Consider the following 24,078-nt stretch of genomic DNA (forward strand, 5'->3'; position numbering starts at 1 on the left):
GTAATCATTTAAAAATCATTGCCCTCTGTTGGTAGCTTATGGGTCTATCCAAACTGACTTCGTTCAATGCAGAATTCCAGATAATAAGCTGGAATTTAAAGAAGACTCTACCTTCAAACCTATGTTTGTTTCTGTACTCTTAATTACCAGCAAAAGTTCAGCAGGGCTTTTAAAACAGTTTGGGGGCCTTACCGCTAGTTTCTGATTCAGTAGGTCTTGAGTGGGCCCTAGAGAATTTTTATTTCTAACAAGTTCCCTGGTGATACTGCTACAACTGAGAACTTTGAGAAGCATGCTACTAAGACTTTATATCTTTTATTGCAGTTCGTGTTTTAATTTACCATATGTTGTCAAACTCTCTGGACATAAACATTGGTTTTGATTTCTTCTTTAGGTAAGCTGGTTAGATTATTCACTGATTTTTTTTTTTAAGAGCAGGGATAGATCAAAAGAGTTGCTTATAGGGACCTCCCTGGCAGTCCAGTGGTTAAGACTCCGTGCTTCCACTGCAGGGGACGTGGGTTCGATCCCTGGTCGGGGAACTAAGACCCCTCATGCTGCATGGCCGGCAAAAAAGAGTTGCTTATCTATAAAAAGCCCATTTTCTGAATATAGACTATAACATTCTCTCTCCCTCTCGCCCCTCGCCCCTTCTTTAACTCTACTCCCTCCCTGGCTACCCTGCACCCCAGATTTCATAGGTACCCACAAGAAAAACTGAGGAAGTAGAAACCCCTTCCAATCCCTGTTTTTAAACCAGATAGCGCCTGAAATTCAATATCCATTAAGATTATGCCTCACTGCTGCTTATTTTAATGAGGCTTAATTTCTTCCTTTTTTTTTTCTTTTGAAGAAAAAAAAAGACGTTATATGAATTTCCCTTAAAACAAAATCACAAGTCTAATGATCCTAATTCCCCATTTGGAAGCCATCTGATGAGAACGAAATGCTCATTAAGTCAGGTAGCTACACTGGTGGATTTAGGGGGGAATGTTATTAACACACCCAACATTGGCACTGAGAGCTCAAAGCAGTCCAGAGACACCCTCTCACTTCCAAGACATTAAGGAGATACAGCAAGTAGAGTCTAAAAAGGCAGAGAAGGAGCTCAGAAGTTGAATCTTCCGCTTCCTACGTTAGGTGTAGCCCAGCAAATCCTGATTGGTGAACGCAGTGACTTGTGCACCCATAATGTTATCTGATAAGGAAATAAAGATGCAGGCTTCAGAGTTATACCCTCCTGGGTTCAAATTCCAGCTCAGTCACTTAGAGCTGTGTGGCCAGAGGCAAATTACTTTACTTCTTTTTCCCTCCATTTCTGTTAGTCTGACAAAAGGAGAAACACCTGCTCACCTCCCTGGGTTGTTGGGGAAATGGGATACTGTGTGAAAGTGCCTGGAGTATGGAGCAGGAACACACAGACCCTAAATATATCTTTCCCTACAGCTCACCGTCCTGCAGTCAACTGTCAAGAATACGCATATCCAAGAGCATTTCCTCAAGACAATAACCTGGAACACTAGCCTGAATGGGACTCTTGTCTTTCAATTGCATAGGTGGACTCAAAATTTATCATTACAGGAAAATACTGGAGTCCAGAAGAGAGATGTCTGAAACCAGTTCATCATGTACAAAGAGAGGCTTTCAAAGGAATCTCTAAAATCCATAAATGCTAAGAACTTTGACATACCAGCTGAAATACTCCCGACTTAGTGATTTTGAATGAAGCCATTTGTGCATGAGGAAGGACGGAAGAATAAGTGTAAGCAGGGAGGGGGAAGGGAATAAGGCCTGGGAACTAGATCTAGTCCTTATTCCATGTCATCTGGCCTACATGACAGCAACACATCTATTTCTGTTAATGTCGTATTTTTGGTCTTTGCTGCTGTTATTGCTTTTGCTTATTCTAATGTGATAATGATGGAGTGGGTGTGAGGATGTTTATATTGGCATGGTAACTGGTGACTAACTTTTACAATCTTATTTCCTATGACTTGAAATCCATAGCTAATGAATCTCATTGTCTGGGAAGAAATGGGTAGTAACAATGGGAAGGAAAACAAGTAACTGCTCATTGCCATGCTAGCAGATCAAGCCAGCATACGAGAACTCAAAAAGTCCTGCTTTGGAGACGAAAAGCTGCAATTTGGAATCCTGGTTCCACTCCCAACCTCAGGATGATCGTTCACCCTCTCTAAATTTCATCATATATAATGGAGTTAATTAATTACCTTTTAGTTTATTTTTAAATAAGTGGTATAAGGTACATAAAATGCTTATCACAGTACCTGGTATATAATAAATGCTCAATAAGTAATAACAAGAATTAATTGCAGGATGGTTAAGAATCGTTCCTAGGTTATCATTTCCTGGAAACGTTCCCTCACTAACTTAATCATCAGATGTTTTAATTCAACAAACGTTAACCCAGTACTCAGGTGAGTCATGTGCTATGCTGGGAAGCAACAGGGTACAATGAACATAGCTTGGGCTCCGAAGAGAAGGAACCCTGAGTTTGAATTATTGGCCCAGCCACTAATTCAAGTCATAAGAGCCTCAGTTTCCTCACATATGAAAGGGAGAGGGTAATCTCCACCTCTCAGGGTTTCTGTGAAGAATCAATGAATTAACATGACAAATGCCAACCACAACGCTGGCATGGGGTAGATCCGAAATAAATCTTAGTTTTCTTTCTTGAACCACCAAATGTTAACATCCCTCCAACAACCACCCCTGGACTCTAGTCTCCTCAGTCCTTGGCTTTGAGTGGGTACCTCTTCCTGAAATATATAGCTTGTGCTTTTCCTGAAACAGAAGACTTTCCAGAGTGCAGGAACTTTGGTGGAGTCATTTCAGGGGCATATTCCTTGGCAGGTGCACAGTAAATGCAATTGACTAACAATTGAAGAGAATGTTCCAAAGAGGTGAGTTTGCCCAGGTTCAATTACACAAGGTAAGAAGAGTTCTAGATCCAAATACAACGTGGGTGGGCTTTTCCCACACAGTATCACCAATTCTCCATCACCTGCTGGGTGTCTTACAACTCGGCTCAATTCTGAGAGCAACAGATTCCAGCAAGCTGAGGGCTCAGTCCCGAGACAGCCCTCCACTTCAGATGCCAACTGCAAGTCTAGGTTGTCACCTGTGCTTCTGATTGTCTGGCTATAGATCAGAGCTTCCCACAACCCCCTCTTTGGGTCTGATTAATTTGCTAGAGTGGCTCAGAGAACTTAGGAAACCCTTTTACTCACTAGATTACTGGTTTATCACAAAAGATATTAAGAGACAAGAATCAACAGCCAGATGAAGAGACACATAGGGTGAGGCTCCAAACAAAGGGACTCCTGCCGCTCTGGAGTTTGGGGTCTAGCATGGTGACATGTGGAAACATTCTGGTTCACCAACCTGAACGCTCTCAAAACCCATCCTTTTGAGTTTTTATGGAGGCTTCATTACAGAGGCATGATTGATTAAATCATTGGTGACTGCACTCACTCTTCAGACTTTCTCCCCTTCCAGGAGGGCAGGGGTGGGACTAAAAGCTCTAAGCCTCTAATCACATGGTTGGCTCCACTGGCAACCAGGCCCCATCCTTTGATGGGATCCACAAGTCACCCATTAACACAACAAGAGACACCTTTATTGGTTTCATCACAGGAAATTCCAAGCGTTTTAGCTCTGTGCCAGAAATAGGGACAAAGACTAAATATATTTATATTTCTTATTATAAATCATAATATCACACAAGAGCTTCTCAAAGTTTGGTCTTGGACATGGGCATTTGGTAGAAATGGAAATTCTCAGGCCCACCCCAGACCTACTGGATTAGAATCTCTGGGAATGATGCACAGGCATTTGTATTTTTTCAAACTCTTCAGGTGATGTTGATGCACCTTGAAGTTTGAGAAGCACTGCTTTAAATCATACTCATCCTCAGAATTTCCCTATAAGTTTTAAGTTTAAGGCCCTACCCGAAGGGAGGAGGATGGTCAGAGGCAAAAAAAAAAAGATAGTGGGCCAAACTGAGGAAGCACAAAGGAGCTATGAAGAAAGCTAACCTTACTCCACAGGACAGAACAATGGAAATAAAGCCAGGAGAGAATCAAAGAGCAAGCCTACAGGTCAGTAACACCATGATGCATGGGACACTGATGGAAAGACTACACTCAGCTCTGAATTTCCTGCTAGAACTATGCCCTCATTCCTCCTCAAGTTGGACAGCTATTGCCCTGGGCACAGAAAGTGCCCCCCCCAAATCAGAGAATATAAAACACTCCTATATTCCCTATTTTATAACAAGAAAAGCCTGCAAACTCTCATTTAATATCTTGCTAAGAATAGCACAAATTCCTATACCACGTTAAAACTCTGCCGTGCTGGTGACTGTCACTTAACAAGCAAAATTCTTACAGGGGAGACAGAAGGTTATTTTCAGCTATTTCTCATCTGTCGAATAAAACAACAGCTCCCACCCCACGGTAACCCATTAACAATGCAGCCTGTGCCACCTCATTACAACCAGTGTTTTAATAGCAACACAGATAAAGGCCCAGCAATTTCCACAGGGAATTACTTCTGCACATGAATCACGAAGGTCAGATGCAGGTTGGAAAGGTCTCCAAATAATTTGTTACTTTCACTTATTTTGTGCTTGCTGAGTTCTTGATCGCAAAGAGACGACCACTTAGGCACAGTCATACCTGGCTAACGGTAGGCTGGCTTGCAGGTTTGCAAACCCAGGTCTTGCTTTACTTCACAATGAGAGCCCTATTTCTCCAATATGAGTCATCAAAAAGAATCTAATTAACAAAGCCATCTAAAATGACATCGTTTTTAAAGCCATTTAAGCAAGCATGTTAACTACCATTGGAAAATGACCCCAGTTAAAGTTATGTCTACTTCTAAAGTTATAAGCTCACACAAAGCTCAAACTTTTTTCTTTTTTAAATGCTGGTGTCATTTCAATGGCCTTTATTTTTTTTTATATCTTTATCGGTGTGTAATTGCTTTACAATATTGTGTTAGTTCCTGTTGTACAACAAAGTGAATCAGCTATATGTATACATATATCAAACTTATCTTTTACATCTCAAAATGAAAAAAAAAACTTTTCAGAAGGTACTACTATCACCATGGTGAACTAAACTGGACCAGTACAATGACCACAGACAGGGCCTTTTAACGAAATACCTCCTTCAATAATAATAAAAGAAATTAAAATCACTTTTTCATTGTTGACTGCTCTGATCTCAATACCTCCAGCATCTGCTGGTTTTCCTCACTGAACCACCATCAGTCTCCTAGTTTTTCAAAAGCAGAATTGGAGGTATTTAGTTGCTAAGTGACACGGTAGGTCATGGTACCTCTCTCCACATTGCTTCTGAAGTAATAATTACCCAGAATGACAGATCCCTCAGCTTTCTACTGCCAAGAAGTAGAGAGTCGTAAACGATCATACTGGACAGAACTGTTGTTTCCTGAGTCAGTGGTCCTAATCCCGACTCTGCTGTCTAATATTAGCTGTAAAGCAAGTGACTCCACCCCTTTGGACACAGGATGCCCAAATACTTGTTTAATGAATGAATAAGTGAATAATAGTAACAGTGATAATGACAGCTGGTACTTATATGGTTTTTATGATGTAAGAGTTATTGTTCTAATCACTTTGCATAAATGACTTATCTTAATGATAGATACTATTATTATCTTCATTTTACTCATAAGGAACCTGAGTCAAGAATGTTTAAGTGACGTGCCCAAAGTCGCAGAGCTGGTAAGAGGCAGATGGAGGTTCACACCCAGGCAGTCTGGTTCGGGAACTGACTCCACCCCTGTTCCAGATGCCTCTCTAAACACATGTCTGCTGTGCCAGATACTGTTCCAATGCTTCACTGATATTGAATATTTAAATCTCTTAACAGTCCTATGAGGTAGGACTGCATCAGCCTTAATTGCAGATGGGCCACAGAGAGGTTAAGTAACTTAGCCAAGGTCACACAGCTAGCAAGTATGAAGCTGAATTCAAACCCATGCAGTCTAAATACAAAGTCCATGCCCTGAACCTTTACACCGGAGTTTTTCAGCCTCAGCCTTATTGATATGTTGGGCCAGCTAATTCATAGCTGCGTGAAGCTGTCTTTTGTGTTACAGGATATTTAGCAGAATCTCTGGCCTCTACTCACTGATGCCAGTAGCACCTCCCAGTTGTGGCAATGAAAAATGTCTCCATATGTCCCTTGGCGGGCAAATTCACCTCCAGTTGAAAACCATTGCTCTACACTCTGCTGCCTTTCCTTGAATAAATAAATCTGCCAAATGAGGAAGTCAGACAAGAAACAGGATGCATGGGATCTAAAGTCCCTCTCTGATCTCCAAAAAATGACCATGATTATGAATTCTGATTATGGAACTAGAAAGAAAACTTGAAGTGGATGATAGCACACTAGGCTACTCCTGATGATAAAAACTTGGCCTTTCTCATCTTCTTAGAGACATAAAGAAAATTTCCAGTCTAATGGTGATGTCCATAATTGACTCTGAGGACTTCTTATAAGCCCAGATATCTGTCTTCCACAAAGATTTTGATCAGGTACTAAATAATTCTCTTGCCAATACACACACCTTGAGTCTCTGTTACTTCCTTCCCACTAAGTCTGACATGTCATAGCAGTAGAGCTTTAGAGTCACACGACTGAGGGTTAAATGCCAACTCTGCTACTTACTTGCTGTAATTTTGGGCAAAGCACTTGATCTCTCTGATCTCTGTCTTCCTCATCTGTAAAAAGGGGATAACACTATCTGCGTTACAGTAGGATTTTGGTGAGGATTAAATGTGATGATGTACGTGAAGTCTTCCACGCAGTACATGCCCAATACAAGTCAGTTACTGCTATGTTGTTATCATTCAAGATCCAACTCAAAATGTAAGTCTTCCAGAAGCATCCCAGATCTATCACATCTGACTTCCCCACTGTGCTCCCCAGTGTAACTAATATGTGAAATCAACAATACTCAGATGGGTCCTACCCACCTGGAACCACCATGAGCATGATTCTCAACCAGGGGCCGTATTAGAATCACCAAAAAAAGCCCTTTAAAAATTATAGTTTCCTAAAATTTAGTTATACTCAGGGGTAAAGTGGGGTAAGAAGAGGTGAGTAAGTAGAGGTTTTAAAACATCCCATGATTCTTATAGGCACCATTATCTCATCCCCATCTGTGAACCTCTAAATTTGTCTGTGAGTAACCACTAGATGCCTTGTTTTGAGAAAGTCTGGTTATGTTCAACTGTCTTAAAAATGTTTAAGGAAAAGAGTGTGATGTCTTTCTGAAACAGATTATAAAACACAGGCTTAGCCAAGAAGTACTTAGTGCTAATTGGGTACTGATGATTAAAAGAATAAAACAGGGGGAGTAGTTAATTGAAGAAATTAGTACTAAGTTGATAAATGAACTTTCTTAGTTGAGAGAAATAATCATAGGCTAGTTTGAGATTTTACAGAGACTAGGAAAATATCACAGTCTATTTTTTTCTCTTTTCTCACTTTAAAGAGGAAAGTTTAAGAAATAATGTGTAGAGAAAAAAGGTACTTTTAGGCCTTGAAATTAGCAAGGTCATTATGTTTCATGAAGAGAGATGGCTAAGGAGACTCATAAGTGTCAGGGGGAGAAAACAGAGCCTTCACCAGGGCTTGAAACAGCCAAGCTTTAGTGTGTCTGCTGTGACACTTAGGACAGACCAAGGGTCCTGGGCTTTCTGCCCTGAATCACTGGGGCTGCAAAACAGTCAAGTTTACCCTGAGGGTAGGGAGGAAAATAAAAAGTAAGCTTAGCAGTGGTGGATGTGTTGAGCTTAGGGAGGAAAACAAACAACATTCAACTTGTATTTAGCTTATTTAATAATGTATTTCCATACCTTGATAAATTTGTCCCCAAAACAGCAATCAGAAATTACTGAATTCTACTGTTCTGTTGATAGTGCTGTTGTTAATAGAAAAGCCCCAAGTGGTGAATTCCTCTAGATTTCTGATTCAGTTTCACCACGGCATCACCACTGAACAGTTGACTTGGCAGAAGCCATCAGAGAATGTAAGAACAGTGCTTAGAAAAACACAATCAGCCTTGAGAAAGTAGAAGAAATAACCCTCAGAGAATTCTGCTGGAGGGGCAAGGCCAAGGTTAGAAGGAAGCACGTGGGAAGGTGTTCCAGATGACAGAAATAATGTCTGCAAAGGAGCTGAAAGCAGGGACAGGGCAACATGGGCTAGAGAACAGGTGAGGTTATTTGGCTGCAACATAAATATAATACATGAAAACAGAGTCTGCATCTAGCTGACCCCATTTGGGGAACTGAGCAAAGAAAGGCCTTCTGCATGAGAAGACGCCAGAACTCCATCTTGATTTATTCTAATAAATGAGGGAGTGGGGATACATAGAAAATTCTAGGCAAAGGGAATAGTATGTCCAAGGCATACTATTGCTTGATTTGAGAGAACAAATCTTGTCTGAGTAACTGCAAGTCTCTCAGCATAGCTGGTGCCTAGAATTCAGAGGGTAGTGGTGGGGCAATCCTAAGGGAAGAGCTTGGGGTATGACAAGACCCACATCACGAAGGGTATCCTCGGGTTTTTATCCTGAAGGCAATGGAACTCCTTACCTATACTTGCTACCTCCCACCCTGAGCTCAGCACGGACATGACCAACTGAACCAGCATCCCAGGATGCAGATGCTTCTCCGCTCATGGGTTTCAAGGGAGGGATCAGAGCAGCCCACCCATCGGCTGGCGTAAGGCCAAGGAAGACACTAACCATTTCCATGTTTATGAGTGATCCACTGGTAATTTGGTTTGCCAAGACAGGGTATCAATATCTGTTACAGAACTAACTTGCCATTTGCTAATTCTGATATAAAATGTTGGCTAGTAAAAGTTTTCAAATTGCCATAGCTTCTGTAACTTTTGAAATATTTTCCAACTTAATTCAGCACAAGGCAAGGAGTTTCAGAAACACACTGAGTGAGGTCTACGTGTGCAGGTTAATTGGAAGATCAGCAGTAGACCCTCCTCCCCTCCCTTAGACATCTCTCCCCTCCAGGCATACACACAGAGCAGAGGTCCTGGCTCTGTGACAGCCCTCCACTTCTCTTCTAAAACGTAGATTCCAACTCTACTCGGAGGAGCTCTTCTGAGCCAACTGACCCTCTGGATGCCCCCCTGAATCTGAAAGGAGGGTTGCAAAGAACCCAAGAAATGACAGGGCTGTCCTAGGAGGGTCGCTATGACATTGCCATCAACATGAGGAAAAGGGAAGTTCGAAGGGGCCCAGGGCTTAGAAAGAGCAGATAAATAGTCTGTATTCTGCCCTGAGAGGCATGATCAAAACCTTGTGCGGCTCCCCAGTGGGGCTCATTGGGTCGCTCTGAGGGACAAGTATGAGTAGTCTCTGAGGGGGAGGAGTATTCTATCACTGACACATTTAGAACTGCCAGCTCATGGTGATCACAGAAATATTCCAACTTTCAATTAGTACTTTAATATTTTTATTTTTTATTTTTTTAAAGTATTTATTTATTTTGGCTGCGCCGGGTCTTAGTTGCAGCATGCGGGATCTTTGATGCAGTAGATTGTGGCATACGGACTTCTTGGTTGCGGCACACATGCGGGATCTACTTCCCCGACCAGGGATCGAACCCCGGCCCCCTGCATTGGGAGAGGGGAGTCTTACCCACTGGACCACCAGGGAAGTCCCTGTATTTTAATATTTTTAAATTCTCACAGACAAACCACTAGCGTGGACCACTCCCACACCCATCTCCCACTTGGGACAGCCCTGCTCCTCCCTGGTCTCTGGTTACAACATCTGGGCTGGGCTGTCAGAATGATCAAACTGAACCCCATTTGGCATTTGGTTATTCTGCTGCTTAGAAATTTCAGATCTTGTGCCCATTCTGGAACTAAAAGCAGTACAACTACTTAACTGAAATTGAATGGGTTTTCAGACAATCACTTCAGTCCAATGGACAAACTTGATCTCTTCATTCATTTATTCCACAAACATTTGCCAAGCATCTCTTTTCTGGTAGGCCTGGCGTTAGCACTCAGATACAATGTCTGATAAGACCTGGTCGCATATGAACTAACAAACGAGCTGTGGTGTGGTCAGGGTGAGACCTAGACTGGGGGTGGCGGAAGCGGGCAGGGTGTGCAGCATGACCAGGAAAGAGGTTTGAAAGATAAATGGGAGCTAAGGGGTATGGCAGTGGAGTGGGGAAGGAAGACTCCCAAGCAAAGGCAACTAGTTCAGCCCTGGGGCACCAGATATGGATGGAGAGTGGTGAGAGAAGAGGCTGGATCAGTGGGCAGGGACCAGGCCTAAGACTTATGCCCGGCTAAGACACTTGGATGTGCATTTAATCAAGACTTGCTCACCAAACCACTAGTGTGTGCTATGAACCCATGGACATTTTCAGAGCTTCATTAAATATAATGAGGGTACAGGGACTGCCCTTTGCAGAAGAATGTACACACACTCAGTTATTTCCACCATTTAACTCTTATTGCTTGGTTAAATCCACTGCAGATAATTAGCCAATCGTTCAAAGAACATGGATTGAATGACTGACTTCCTCACACACCAACTCTCTTTCAACTTTTCTTATCAGTCCCATCACACAGGCTAAACATTTTGGTATCATTTCTGCATACTCCTTTCCTCACCCTTCTCAATTCCATTAACTGACATCTCTATTTCTTCTATGTGTCTTGTGTCCACTTTCTCCATTCCATTCCTGCTGCTTCTTCTAGAACCACTCCTTTTCAAAAGGTCCACATTTCAACTGCTTCCCAAGCCCTGGTCCTCTCTTCAGTTCCTCCCAAACCACCTCAAATCCTGCCTCTACACTGCAGTAGCCATCTTTCCAAAGCATTCATTTGGTCGTATCAATCCCAGCTCCAAACTCAGGGGTTCCCCATCCAGTCCATCCTCCTAAGCATAGTGTCCAAGCATGTAGCGCAACTGTAATAGGGAAGAACAAATCTGATTCCACATTAGATCTGTTTCTTTTACTTTAACCTCTTTATTCTATTGCTTTTGCTTTGAGTTAAGAATGTTGCCTAGGGACTTCCCTAGTGATGCAGTGGTTAAGAATCCGCCTGCCAATGCAGAGGATACGGGTTCGAGCCCTGGTCCAGGAAAATCCCATGTGCCGCGGAGCAGCTAAGCCCGTGTGCCACAACTCCTGAGCCTGCGCTCTAGAGAGCACAAGCCACAACTACTGAGCCCATGTGCCACAACTACTGAAGCCCACACACCTAGAGCCCGTGTTCTGCAACAAAGAGAAGCCACCACAGTGAGACGCCCACATACCACAACAAACACCCAACACAGCCAATAAATAAATAAATAAATAAATAAATAAATAAAATTCGAACACAAATCATTTGATTTAATTTTAAAAAAGCAATGTTGCCTATAGCCTAAAATATACAGGATAGCCTACTCTCGGGGCTCTGACTTTTGAGTCCATTCATGTAGAGATTAAAAGTTGCAGAACAGAGAATAACATTTGTCTTGTTGGAGGTTTATGGGAACATCATGACCTGACCTATCCAGACAGCTGCAAGAACAAAGGATTCCTACACCAATAAGTTTGCAACAACTAACCACGCCCCTCCCTCGAATTGCCTTTAAAAATGCTTTGCTGAAACCCTTCAGTGAGTTCGGGGTTTTTTGGGCACGAGCCACCCATCTCCTTGCATGGCCCTGCAATAAACCTTTCTCTGCTCCAAACTCTGACCTTTTAGTTGGTTTGGCCTCACAAAACTTGCATTCAGTAACACGACCTGCCTTTGCACACTTGTCTTCCACCACTCACAGTCACACAGCTATGCTTCAGACAACCCTGAGTCCTTCCCTTCCTCGTGTGCAGCCTGCATTGAGGACTGAGTCCATGGACATACAACCTGTGCAGTCACATGGACTCTGCCCTTAGAAGGTCCCCCACTTGGTTAAATGCTCTGCTGTCACTGATTTGAAATTCTTAATGATTATTGAACAAGGAGCCTCGCATTTCCATTTTGCACTGAGCCCCACAAATCATGTTGCTGATGCTGCCTGCTTTATTCTTTTTTTGGGGGGGGGCCATGCTGCATTTGGGATCTTAGTTCCCCGACCAGGGATCGAACCCACGCCCCCTGCATTGGAAGCACATAGTCTTAACCACTGGATCACCAGGGAAGTCCAATGCTGCCTGCTTTACATCCTTACCTTTAGTCATGTTGTTCTCTCCATGGAAAGACCTTTCCTACCTTCTAGAACCTGACCCCACTTTCAAGGCCCAGCTCAAATGCCATGAGGTCTTTGCCAGCCTCCCGGAGCCTTAAGCAGGCTCTCCACTGGGCTCCCAAAACACTTTTCTTTTACTTCTGTTTTAGCACTTGTCACACACAACTCACAATGTAGTTATTTGCAAACATGCCTCATCCTCCTTACCACAAGGACAGGCAAACTTCTCTGAGACGGGGGTGGGAGGTACATTCTTTCACTTCTGTTGCTTCTCAGTACCTGGCACAGAGTAAACTCTCAATACATGATTGATGAACTGAATTTCACTCTCCATAATAACCCAGTGATTTCTTGGTCCCTAGTGCCTCTTCTCCCAATGGGCTGCTCCCGGCCCAGCCCAGTTCTGCAGACTGTGTGCTCACGGTAACATCTGGCCACCTCAAAAACTATGGTAATGTAAGAACAGGCACTAGGCAGCCAATTACTTGAGGGGAGTGAAATGATTTTGTAACTAGTAAAGCACATGAAGTGCTGTTTGAGAGAAAAGGAGAAAAAAAAAATCAAGGCAAATTTGAAAGTTATTAGGCTAGCAAAATTTTCCACAGAAGAGAACTGACTCCCAGTTGTATGTAAAATTGCTCCTAAAGTAAGTGTTGCACTGGGATGCCCAAGAGGCTTTGTGAGCTTGAAGACTTCCACCCCAAACATAGCCAGTGGAACTCAGACGTGTTTTGCTCTGAGGACCATACTGCATCAAGAAAAGCTGAAACTACAACACACACCGTATGTATGTCACTTACAGCACATCTTAATCCAGTCATGTCTTTTTCTTGCTAAAAACCCTCTCAATACTCTCCTTACTAGAGAATAGAGTCCAAACACCTTAGTATAGCCAACACTTGTTGAGAGCTTTCTTTGTGCCAAACACCACATCAAGTATTTTATAGAGATTGTTTCATAAATTCTTACAGACTTAGATAATAGATGCTGAGACAGGCTGGGACCTGGGACATGGAACCCTTTGCTGCCATGCTTGCACCTGGACAAACATCTCCTGGAGCAACAAAATACAAAGAAACTATAAGGGACTACAAATAATTGCATGTATGTGCAGTTGGGGCAAATTATGGACAAAAAGATACAAAGAGACCAAAAACCCAACTGCCACTTCTGAAGAGCCCCCTGCACTCAACACTACCAAAGCAGTGGGCAAAACACCTAAGCCACGCCTCTGGCCCACCCCCTGGACCCGTCCCTACCCTCACCCCGTATAAGGAACTGGCTCACCCCCCGCTTGGGGTGTGAGTGAGCAAGGGAACCTGTTACTTGTTCTTGCCCCTCCCTGGTGTAGCAGGGGCCCCAGTAAAGCCTTGCCTGAATTTCTTGTCTGGCCTCTTTTGATTAAGGAGGCTAAGAACCCTGGTCGGTAACAGTGCTATGATTATCCCTATTTGAAATATTTGAAAACTAAGATAAAGAGAGGTTAAGTAATTTGCCCCACATCACACAGGAACCGAGTGGTGGAACAAGATTCGTAGCAGTTCATCTTCGAAGTGCCTGAGCACTTCATCACTGTGCAGGCCCCTGCCCACCAGCCAGCCCCCTGTCTCACACCTCTGCTCGCCTCCTGCCCCACACTGGCACCCATCTGAGCATGTACAGTCCTCTGAGCTGCTTAGCTCTCTCACTCGGGCTTCCAAGCCTTTGTTCCCAGAATGTACATTATCCTGGTGAATGTGACCCTGTCATACTTCGGCTTCAAATTTGGGTCTCCGGCCTCCTTTCCACTCTGAAAAGATTGTGGAAAACAAAGAGCTTGTATTTATGTGGATTACATCTATCACTATTCACCAGGTTAGAAATTAAATCTGAGGAAATTAAAAATATTTGCTTATCCACTTGAAAAAAATAATAAACTCCTATGTTAACATAGATAATATACGTGATGAAAATAGCAATATTGTCCAAAACATTAAAAAATTAGTAAGAAGACTGTTATTGCTTTACATTTTTCCAAATCTTTTTAATGTCTGGCTTCAGAGATGACAGACTTTTTATACGTGCTTCTGCACTCAGTCTTAAGTGATATGTTGTTCTGGTTGAAGTATGTAAAGAAAATCCAGTTTCACACAGATATGTAGATGGAAGAGGGAAGACTATTTTAACAGCCTTTTCGGATAATGTCAAAGAACATTGTTCTTTGGCACTATCCTAAAATTCAACAAGTGGTAGTTTCTTACAATTTAATGTGGGGTCTGAAACCACATCAATAAAATTATCATACTCTGTTACGTTAATCCATTGGTCTTTCTTACTCTTTGAAAGGACCTTTTTCTCATGCATGATTCTGAACATCACGCATTGGTCATTTAGAAAATATGGGTTCACTGAGTTATAAAGCTCTTCCAAAAATCACATTTCTTTGTGCCAAACCAAGACATTTCACTAAAAAAGGCCAAAAAATCCTATTTGTTAATCACATCAATTCCATCAAACCATTCTTTGGAAACCGTCAAATTCATGGTGGCAGATACCAGTTTTTCACAATTCTAATTTTTGCTTGAAAGCTTTAATTTTATCATTGGCAACGAATACTGTCAGTTGTTTTCCTTGAAGTGACAGGCTCACCTCATTGATTTTCAAGAAAATGTCTGCCAAATACCCAAGTCTGAATAACCCTAGTTTGTCGGTTGTTCTCTCAAGTAAAAACGGTACTGAAAACAGCAGCTATTTCAGTTAGAAATTCAATTGCACAAAATCTTTTCCTTGAAACAGCCATAGTATTTCAGTATGCAGAAGTGCTTTATGTATAATTCTCATTTTGTTACACAGGATATTAAAATATGTACTCAAGGGTCAAAATTTAATAAATTTAATCATTTTTGCTTCATCAAGGGCATTCTTGAGTGAAACCAAATTTTTTGTTTAATGAGTGCACAGCAGTGAAAAATACAGTGACTACAAATACAATTTGGCACTGCCTTTATTCATGCTAAGGGGCTAGTGTTTCACACAACATTGCTTTTGTACCATCAATGCACACATCAACACAGACAAACAATGCCTTAGTATTATTATGTACAGAGTTTTGACCTCACAAACTCCCTCCCAAAAGCTCTTGGGGATCCCCATGGATACACAGATCACGCTGTGAGAACTATTGCCCTACACACCTTTCTAGAGCCATCACAAATGTAACTTCCTGAGAAATTTTACCACCTCTCCTTCTCTGTGCCACCACTGTGATTTGTATAAACTTCTGGCATAGTACTTCTATTTTATTACATATAGTCAATTATATCTTCTTTCTCTCCTACAACTGTCAGTTCCTTTAGGGCAGAAACCATGTCTTATTTATCTTTGAATACTCAGCCCTTAACAGTATCAGGCACATAGTAGGTACCTGATAAATATCTGTTGAATGAATGAATGAATGAATGAATGAATGAATGTATAACTTGTATGGCAGATTGTATTTTCTAAAGATGGTTACAACAATATGTCCCATCACACACGCTCTTCTATAATCCTGCCACTTACCCATCAATAGGTCTGCTCCCTTCTCTTTTAATCTGGCGGGTCTTTGTGACTGCCTGTAAAGGCAGGTCTTTGTACATACAACCTATAAAGCTAGTAGAAGAGATGCTATGTGACTTCGGAGGCTAGGTCTTAAAAGCGCCAGGCATTTCTGTCCTGACCTCTTGGGACACTAACACTTGGAACCCAGCCATCATACTGTGAGGAAGTTCAAGCAGCTTGTGCAGAGGTCTACATGGAAAGCAACCTGGGTTGCTGGCTCAAAGCCCCAGCCGAGTTCCCAGCCTACATCCAGGGACCAATTTGCTGCCCATGTGAGTGAGCCATCCTGAGAGTGGATCATCCAGTCCCTATGTGAGCTGAGCCTACCGACAACCTAACAGAAATGAGACACTCTTATGAACCACGGCCCAGCTGCTGATGTATGAGCTAAATAAACAATTATTTATTGTTTTAAATCACTAAGCTTTGAGTAATTTGTTATGCAGCAACAGACAACCAACACCCTATATTTGTCAGCTCACAGACGACAGAAACTATGATTGACTAACTCTAGTATTCCCTACTACATCTAGCACAGGGCCTTGCATATTGTAGGTGTTCAAAATATATTTGTTGACCTGAAGCTAGCACCTTTTTTTTGATGCCACATATCCAGTTAAATATAATCAGTATAATCATGGATCTTACACATGGGATGGTGAAGACCTCTCATTCCTCCAGGACACAATTAGATACTACTGTACTCATTAGGAAATAACATGAAATGTAAAACACAAGGCATGAAACCCTGGTCTCCCTGTTTTTTCCATGAATTAGCCTACAGAGGGATTTTAAACAACAATTACTAGAGAAATGTCTTCCTACCCACCTCCTCGTCAGCTCACATGAGAAGTGTCGATTAAGAAGTCAGATGAGAGAGGCCACAAAAAGACAAGGAAGACAGAGAAAATGTAGGCATTGATTTACTTTTCTAAGATAGAGAAAATGTTGGCATTGATTTACTTTTCTAACTTATTATTCTCATGATTTCAATTTTTAATCAACCGTGCTTAACTTATAGCTTAACATTACTAGCTAAATTGAGAAAGAAAAAACTGTATTACTTATTTTTATTTCTAATTTACAAACAGTAAAAGAAATTACACATGACTTTTTTGTTTGTTTCAAGAAAAGACATACTTTATCTGAATGCATTGGTAGAAGGAAACCAAATAATGGCAATGGAAGTGACTCTGAAGAAATGGACACCAAAGACTTCATGCTAGTTTTATTTTGAAGGATCATTCCTTGTATACTAAGTTTGGGTTGGGTTTGTAGCCATGTTGGAGGATGGCATGCTAGACCCAAAAGTGTGTTACTGGCAGAAATGTTCTAACTAGTGATTCCTTCAAAACTTCTTGGGCAGCAATTTACTCACAAAAGGCTAAAAAAAAAAGCTCAAAACTAAAATAATTATTTGAAATAAAAAAGTATTGCATGAGAAAGCCACAGAAGCAAATGTTCAATATTTTACTTATTAATGCTTTGTGCACTTCTACTAAAATAGCACCTCAGGTTGCTAAGACCAAAAAAACCTATGCAATTGGTGAGACATTAGTGACAATCTGCAACAGCGGTGTTTGTTTGGAAACATGAATCTTTGGCAAAGAAAGTAGCTCCACTACCACTTTCAAATGACTCCACAGACTAACATACCAGGCTAATGATATGGAAGACCAACTCATAGACCAAATAAAGCAAGTGAAGTATTTTTCATTGCAACCTGACTTGTGCAATGATACTTGCTAATATGGCAATCTTTCAGTACAGATGTGATTTGAACACGATGGTGATATGAAGGAAGAATCTTTTTTTAAAAAATTTTTTCATGCTCATTGTCAAAAGACACAACTAGCTTTCAAATGTATAAAGCCAAAAAGAATTACATTGTCAACAGGTGTGGTCTGGAGTTTAAGTTTTGTGTACAAGTATGTTCTGATAGCACAGCTGCAATGATAGGAAAACATTCTGGAGTGAGTACCCATATTAATAAACTTACACCAGAATGTACATTAATGCACTTCTGCCTTCGTTGAGAAAGACTGGCTTCAAAAATAAGTCAGCTAAACTAAACATTGTACTTAGTGACGTAGTAAAGATAGTAAATTACGTAAAGGTAAATAAGTTAAATTCACGGCGACTCTGAATGAATAATCAAGAAGGCGGCTAATCATAAACAACAGTACTGCATGTTGATGTTTGATGGTTATCGAGAGGAAAAGCTCTCTCAACAATGTCTGCAGTGCGGAATAAACTCTTAGTGTTTTACAAGGTAAGAAATCAGCTTGGTCCCAACTTTGTAAAGATATGAATTAGAGCCAGACTTGTTTATTTGCCTGTCCTTGCTATTTTAATGATCTTAATACTTTCATGTAAGGGAGAAACAATTTTTTTCAATGGCAGATAAGATTAAAGACCTAAAACAAAAGCTAGACACTTAAAAGAACAGTTTCCACACTTACCCCATGTTCTAGAATTTAACAATTATCAGTGAAAGAGGTGATGATATTGATACAGCACATCTGCCGAAAGTTATCGCCAAATATTTTCTGAATTTGATAGAATGTTTTGAATCTATTTTCCTAGATTTATGCCTAAAAAATTCTATGGATTCATTTTTCATCAAAAGATAATTTAAAGTTAACTAATATTTTTGGAACTGGCTACTGATGAAGACTCAAATGTGAATTTTGAAAACACAGCACTACTTGCCTCATTTTAGATAAACACTGAAAATGAATAAAATAAAATAACAATAAAATAAAGGAGTCAATTCTCCAAGAAGTCATAACAGTTCTTAATGTGTATACACCTAATAACAGAGTGTCAAACTACACAAGGCAAAAACTGATAGAGCTGCAAGGAGAAACAGATGAATCCACTATCATAATTGGGAATGTTAGTATCCCTCTATCAGAAATGAACAGATACAGCAGGGATGAAATCAGTAAGGACCTAGTTGAACTCAACACCATCAATCAACTGGATATAATGGACATCTATGGACTACTTTATCCAACAACAACACAATACACATTCTTCTCAAGCTCACACAGAATTTTCACCAAGACAGACCACATTCTCGGCCATAAAACACACTTTCACAAACTTAAAAGAATAGAAATCATACAGTGTCTGCTCTCAGACCACAATGGAATTACACTAGAAATCAATAAAAGAAAGACAACTGGAAAATGCCAGAAAGAACAACCTAATCATCAACAATCTACCTTAATTCAGCACGCTTTTGTTGAGTGTCTGCTACATGGCATGTCCCCAGGGGCGAGGACCATGGCTGTGTCCTCTGTGCACTCATTCCCTGACTCTATGATCTCCATCAGTATTTATACAGTAAATAAGTAAGGTTTTAGGACAATACTAAAACTTACCTGGAGTTCATAATCTACTGGTGAGGGGTGAGGGTAGAGCGCCTGAGACCCTGACAAAGACAGCATATTCCATACGTGCTCTGAGATCTAGATATTGCTACAGGAACACTGAGGAGGCAGTCCTTATCAGTGCCTGATTTGTCACTTTTGTTTTATTGTGTTACATCCTTTGTCTGTTTCTCTTGTATTATATCGTGAGTTCCTGTGTCTAGGTTATCTTCCACATAGTGCAGTGCATGTAAGTGGGAGTTTAATAAAGGATTCTTGATGAAATAATGACACCTACCATCACTTACTGAGTTCCTCCCATCTTCCCAAACATTTTCTCAATTAATCCTACAATAGCCTATGAGGCAGATGTTATCTCCATTTCATAGATAAGAAGTCAGAAGCAGACTTCCCTGGCGGTCCAGTGGTTAAAACTCCGCACTTCCAATGCAGGGGATGTGGGTTTGATCCCTGGTCAGGGAGCTAAGATCCCACATGCCGTGCGGCCAAAAAAAAAAAATAATAATAATAATAAAAATTTAAAAGACAAGAAGGCAGAAGCACAAATGGGCTAATATATCCAAAATAACCAGCTAAGGTGATGACTGGCTTGTGAACCCAGATTCAACTGACCCCAAAGCCATGCTCTTAGCCAGCACTATGTTCTGGATCTGCCCTTTGCGGTGTGATCATAAGAAGATGATTTAATACATCCTATCTCCAGTTCCTCTTTGGCAAAATGGCATAACTCATTCTTGCCTATTTCATTGGGATGAGGGCAGTTGTGATGTTCAAATGTAGGCTGTAATGTATAAATAAGGTATTAAAATAATTACTTGTTTACTACATAGCAAATGCTCCTTTAGCTTAGAGACTGTCATGCATCTTTGATCTTCCCAATTCTCCACCTAGAGCCTTGAAATATAGCAGTATTTGTTAATGTTTGTTGGATGACAAAATTACGAGTTAAGGAGAGAATGCATATTCATGAAGGATTTTGCTAGCTGCTGTTTTTAAAAGGTTAGAATTGAATTTTGTAATTGAAAAAAGTAAATTTATATTCTACCCTGGTTTAAGAAACTAGGTCTTTGATGGTGAATATGTTTCCCACCAGACTTTGAGTCGCCACGTGCCACCTCGGCAGGCCCAGGGCAGACTTGGCAAAGGTGCTGCCCAGGCTCTGTGCCTACACAGCTTGGTCAAGAGGTCTAGTTAATTGCTCACTGGGCTCTGCACACAAAGGTGCATTTTGCAAAGCTGCTTTTTGCACGTCGTCAGTTGGAAATGTAACTCTCAGAGTGTAAGTCATTTTACTTTGTATGTATTCAGAGTGACTGCAGAATTGCTTTAGCAGATAATTTCATGGTGAGAAGGAAAATACTTCATAGATATTCTCAACTGAAATCCTAAACGCTGAACTGGAGGTTGTCAGCTTTCTTCTTTTGATAGCTGTGCTCCCTTTAGAAAGAAGGAAAAGGAAAAATAACCTTAAAGTTCTCCTTCCCATGAGGGGTAAGATGCCATGCCCCCTACATTGTTTGACCTTTTCAATTGACTCTTTTATAGCTGGCTTTATTGTCTCAAATGAGTTGGGCTGATGTGAAGTTCTATCTTTATTATTTTCATTTCATTCTCTGTGGGCAGCATTACTAACTCCATAGGGAACCACCTTGTGCAGTCATGGGTGTGAGGACAGGAGAATGGGGGTAGATGGCGTCCCATAAACCCATTGTTGTAAGTAGAAAACAGCTCGGAGCACAGCTGATGATGGGTCTGGAGAGTCTCCACAGGTAAGAGATAAAAATAGTGCCACATGCCCTCTTCTTAGTTTTCTAGTTCAGTGCTTCTCAAGCTATCTCTGGTAAAGAATTCATATCTAATTTTTTCAAATATCCAATCTATCTCAGATTAATACTTGTGTCAAAATGTAATAAGTTAAATTTAGAAAAGTTAAATTTTAAAAAGATGAATAAAATACAAGTCCCAATTTTTAAATTTGATTCAGACATAAATGTATATTTCAGTTAACGTATTCAGAACAAACACCAAGAAAAAGGAAAGAATTACGGACACTGTGCACATTTTTAATTTGACATGTGCACAGAGGTGATTAATATAGAAAATTCCTATTACACTTGTACTTCTGTCACTCCATAATCACAATTGAACAAAGTTACAAGTAAAATAGCAGTTCTTCATACTAAATGCCTATATGCACACTTTGAATGAATAGCATGCATATATGAGCTTGCTTCTTGCTTGCTAATTGATCTAATCTAGGTGGGATTGACAACAGTGCTATTCTCAGGGGACAGATGATAGAGCCAGAAGTGAGTCCATCAAGGACACAAGCCATGGTTCAGGCACTCAACAAAAGTGTGCTGAATTAGAGCAGGTTGCTGTTGACTAGACTGTCCTTTCTGAACTGTGGTTCTGGGAACTACTCATCCATGTCAGTGATCCCCAGGGCTCTACTCCCAGGTACGGGCCAGATCTTTATGACAGCAGCAGCTAATCCTCTGAACCATCCTCAGCTAAACCCCATTGTTCAAGAGCGAAGGCTTTCAGAAATGATTTACAATGTCTTTCTGAGTAACAATGAATCTTTATTACTGAAGAGTGGAATAAAACTGCTCCCAGGATAAAGGAATAGGTTCTCCTCCTATGGGGTCTGGAGATGGGAAAAGAAGGCCATCATGAAAGTGTGTATGGGTTATGTAACTAGGTATTTTCTGAAGGGCATTCAAGGTCATTGAGGATCCAGCCCTACATTTCCCCTTAGGGCGGTGGGACTGAAACTCGGCTCTCTGGATGCTCTGATCAATAAGAACCCCAGTCTAAGGAGGTGTCAGCTCAAAGTGGAGGGAAGCCTCTCTTCTACGATTCTGATAACGTACCTCTGGCCCCATACTGTAGTGCCCCACTCAGCAAAACAAAAAGCCTACAGTTCACTAGACCCACAGACCTCAGAGAGCATTCAGTGGATATCTTTGTTACCCAACTACTCATGTCCTTGATTAAATTTCATTGATACATACTGTACCTTCCCTGAGGTGAGTTCTGGTAGGAACAATCTTTTTCTTATAATAGTGCTATTTCAGTGCCCTTTACAGGTTAGTACCCTGTGTGGCTGCCCAGCCGGCTGCCTTATCACGTGGCTATTAGTTTTACCCCCCCAAAGTCTATTCTCAATAGAGCAGCCAGACTGACCTCTTAAAATCTAAGTCAGTCTTTACAACTCTTCATTTTATCAGAATGAAAGCCGAAGTCCTTATGGTGACCTTCTATCTGCCCCCCTCCCATCTCCCCACCCTCATTCTCCCACCCTGGCATCCTTGCTATTTCCTGAAGACACTCTTCTGCCTCATGGTCTTTGCACCGGCTGTTACCCGCACAGAAGGCTCTTTACCAAAATAACCGTATTGTTAACTCCATACCCCTTTTAAGTCTTTGCTCAATGGTGCGTTTTCAAAAAGGCTTCTCATACTCGCTTCGGCATGAGGATTAGCTTCTGCTGTCATATACTAAAATTGGAATGATACAGAGAAGATTAACATGGCCCCTGCTCAAGGATGACACTCAAATTCGTGAAGCTTTCCATAGTTTTACCTAGAGACTGTCATACAGAGTGAAACAAGTCAGAAAGAGAAAAACAAACATCATATAATATTGCTTATTGTGGAATCTAGAAAAATGATACAGATGAACTTACTTGCAAAGCTGAAGTAGAGACACAGACATAGAGAATGAACTTGTGGATACCACGGGGGGATGGGGGGTGGGATGAACTGGGAGATTGGGATTGACGTATATACACTACTATGTGTAAAACTGATAACTAATGAGGGCCTACTGTATAGCACAGGGAACTCTGCTCGGTGCTCTGTGGTGACTTAAATGGAAGGAAATCCAAAAAGGAGGGGATACGTGTATGCGTGTGACTGATTCACTTTGCTGTACAGTGGAAATTAACAACATTGTAAAGCAACTATACTCCATTAAAAATTTTTTAAAAAGTCATCAATAAATCCAAAGTCATCTAAAAAAAAAAGGTTTCTCAAAGAGGTTGTAACATTACAACCCACTCCCAACCCTCCCTTTGGCACTTCCAATTTTCTTTACCAAACTCTATAATACCCACCCCCCCAGCCCTGACAGGATTTACTGCCTTCTAACAAACACACAAAATTACTCAGTTTATCAAACACTCATGTAGCCCTTATTATTATTATAGCCCTTTAGAAAGAACTAATTTAAAACTTTGATTATATGCATTGATTATTTTCTGACTCCTTTCTCTAGCATATCAGTTCCATAAGGGCAGGAATTTTAAAACATTTACTACTGTATTTCTGGTGCTTAGAACAGTACCTAGCAAATCTTGGGTTCTTAATAAATATTTGTTAATAAATGAATGATTCTCCCACTACTTCTTTTCACAGAATCATCCTTGAGTTTCCTTTAAACATCTCAAGCCCTGGTGTTTCTCTCCCCTTGCATGTGCCACTTCCGCTCCCTGGAATGCTTTGCCCCCCTCACCTATGCCACAAACTCCACCCATCCTTTAATTTCATTTAACTTCATCACTGCCCATGAGAACTTTCTCTTGACCGTGTACAGACATAGTCAAGAGCTCCTTTCTCAGTGTAGCCAGATCAAACCAAGGATGCTTTCCCGAAGAAACTTAGTTCTGGCAAATAAATCATCTGTGTCTGCCTGGACAAGACATTTTCTCAGAGGGTCAGGGCACAGAGCTGATACCTGAGTTTCAAGCACAGGGCGGGTTGGAAAACATCAATGATAAAACACTTGCCTAGAGTATATTTTATCCCCATCCATT

At 41.0% G+C, this 24,078-nt stretch overlaps 2 protein-coding genes across 5 annotated transcripts in view; one reads left to right on the forward strand and one right to left on the reverse strand.

Annotated features, from left to right (window-relative positions):
* HHAT (hedgehog acyltransferase) overlaps window positions 1–23,288 on the forward strand; it is a 516,536-nt gene extending 493,248 nt beyond the window's left edge. Inside the window, exon 12 of the mRNA XM_082464282.1 lies at window positions 1,447–23,288. Coding sequence (XP_082320408.1) covers window positions 1,447–1,523 — 77 coding nt within the window. The 3' untranslated portion in view covers window positions 1,524–23,288. The remainder of the gene's footprint in view (window positions 1–1,446) is intronic.
* Window positions 1–24,078, reverse strand: part of KCNH1 (potassium voltage-gated channel subfamily H member 1) — a 417,868-nt gene that overhangs the window by 129,694 nt on the left and 264,096 nt on the right. The gene's annotated exons all lie outside the window — the stretch shown is intronic.

Source organism: Balaenoptera physalus (assembly GCF_965194825.1).
Source record: "Balaenoptera physalus genome assembly, chromosome: 1".
Lineage (NCBI taxonomy): Eukaryota > Metazoa > Chordata > Mammalia > Artiodactyla > Balaenopteridae > Balaenoptera > Balaenoptera physalus.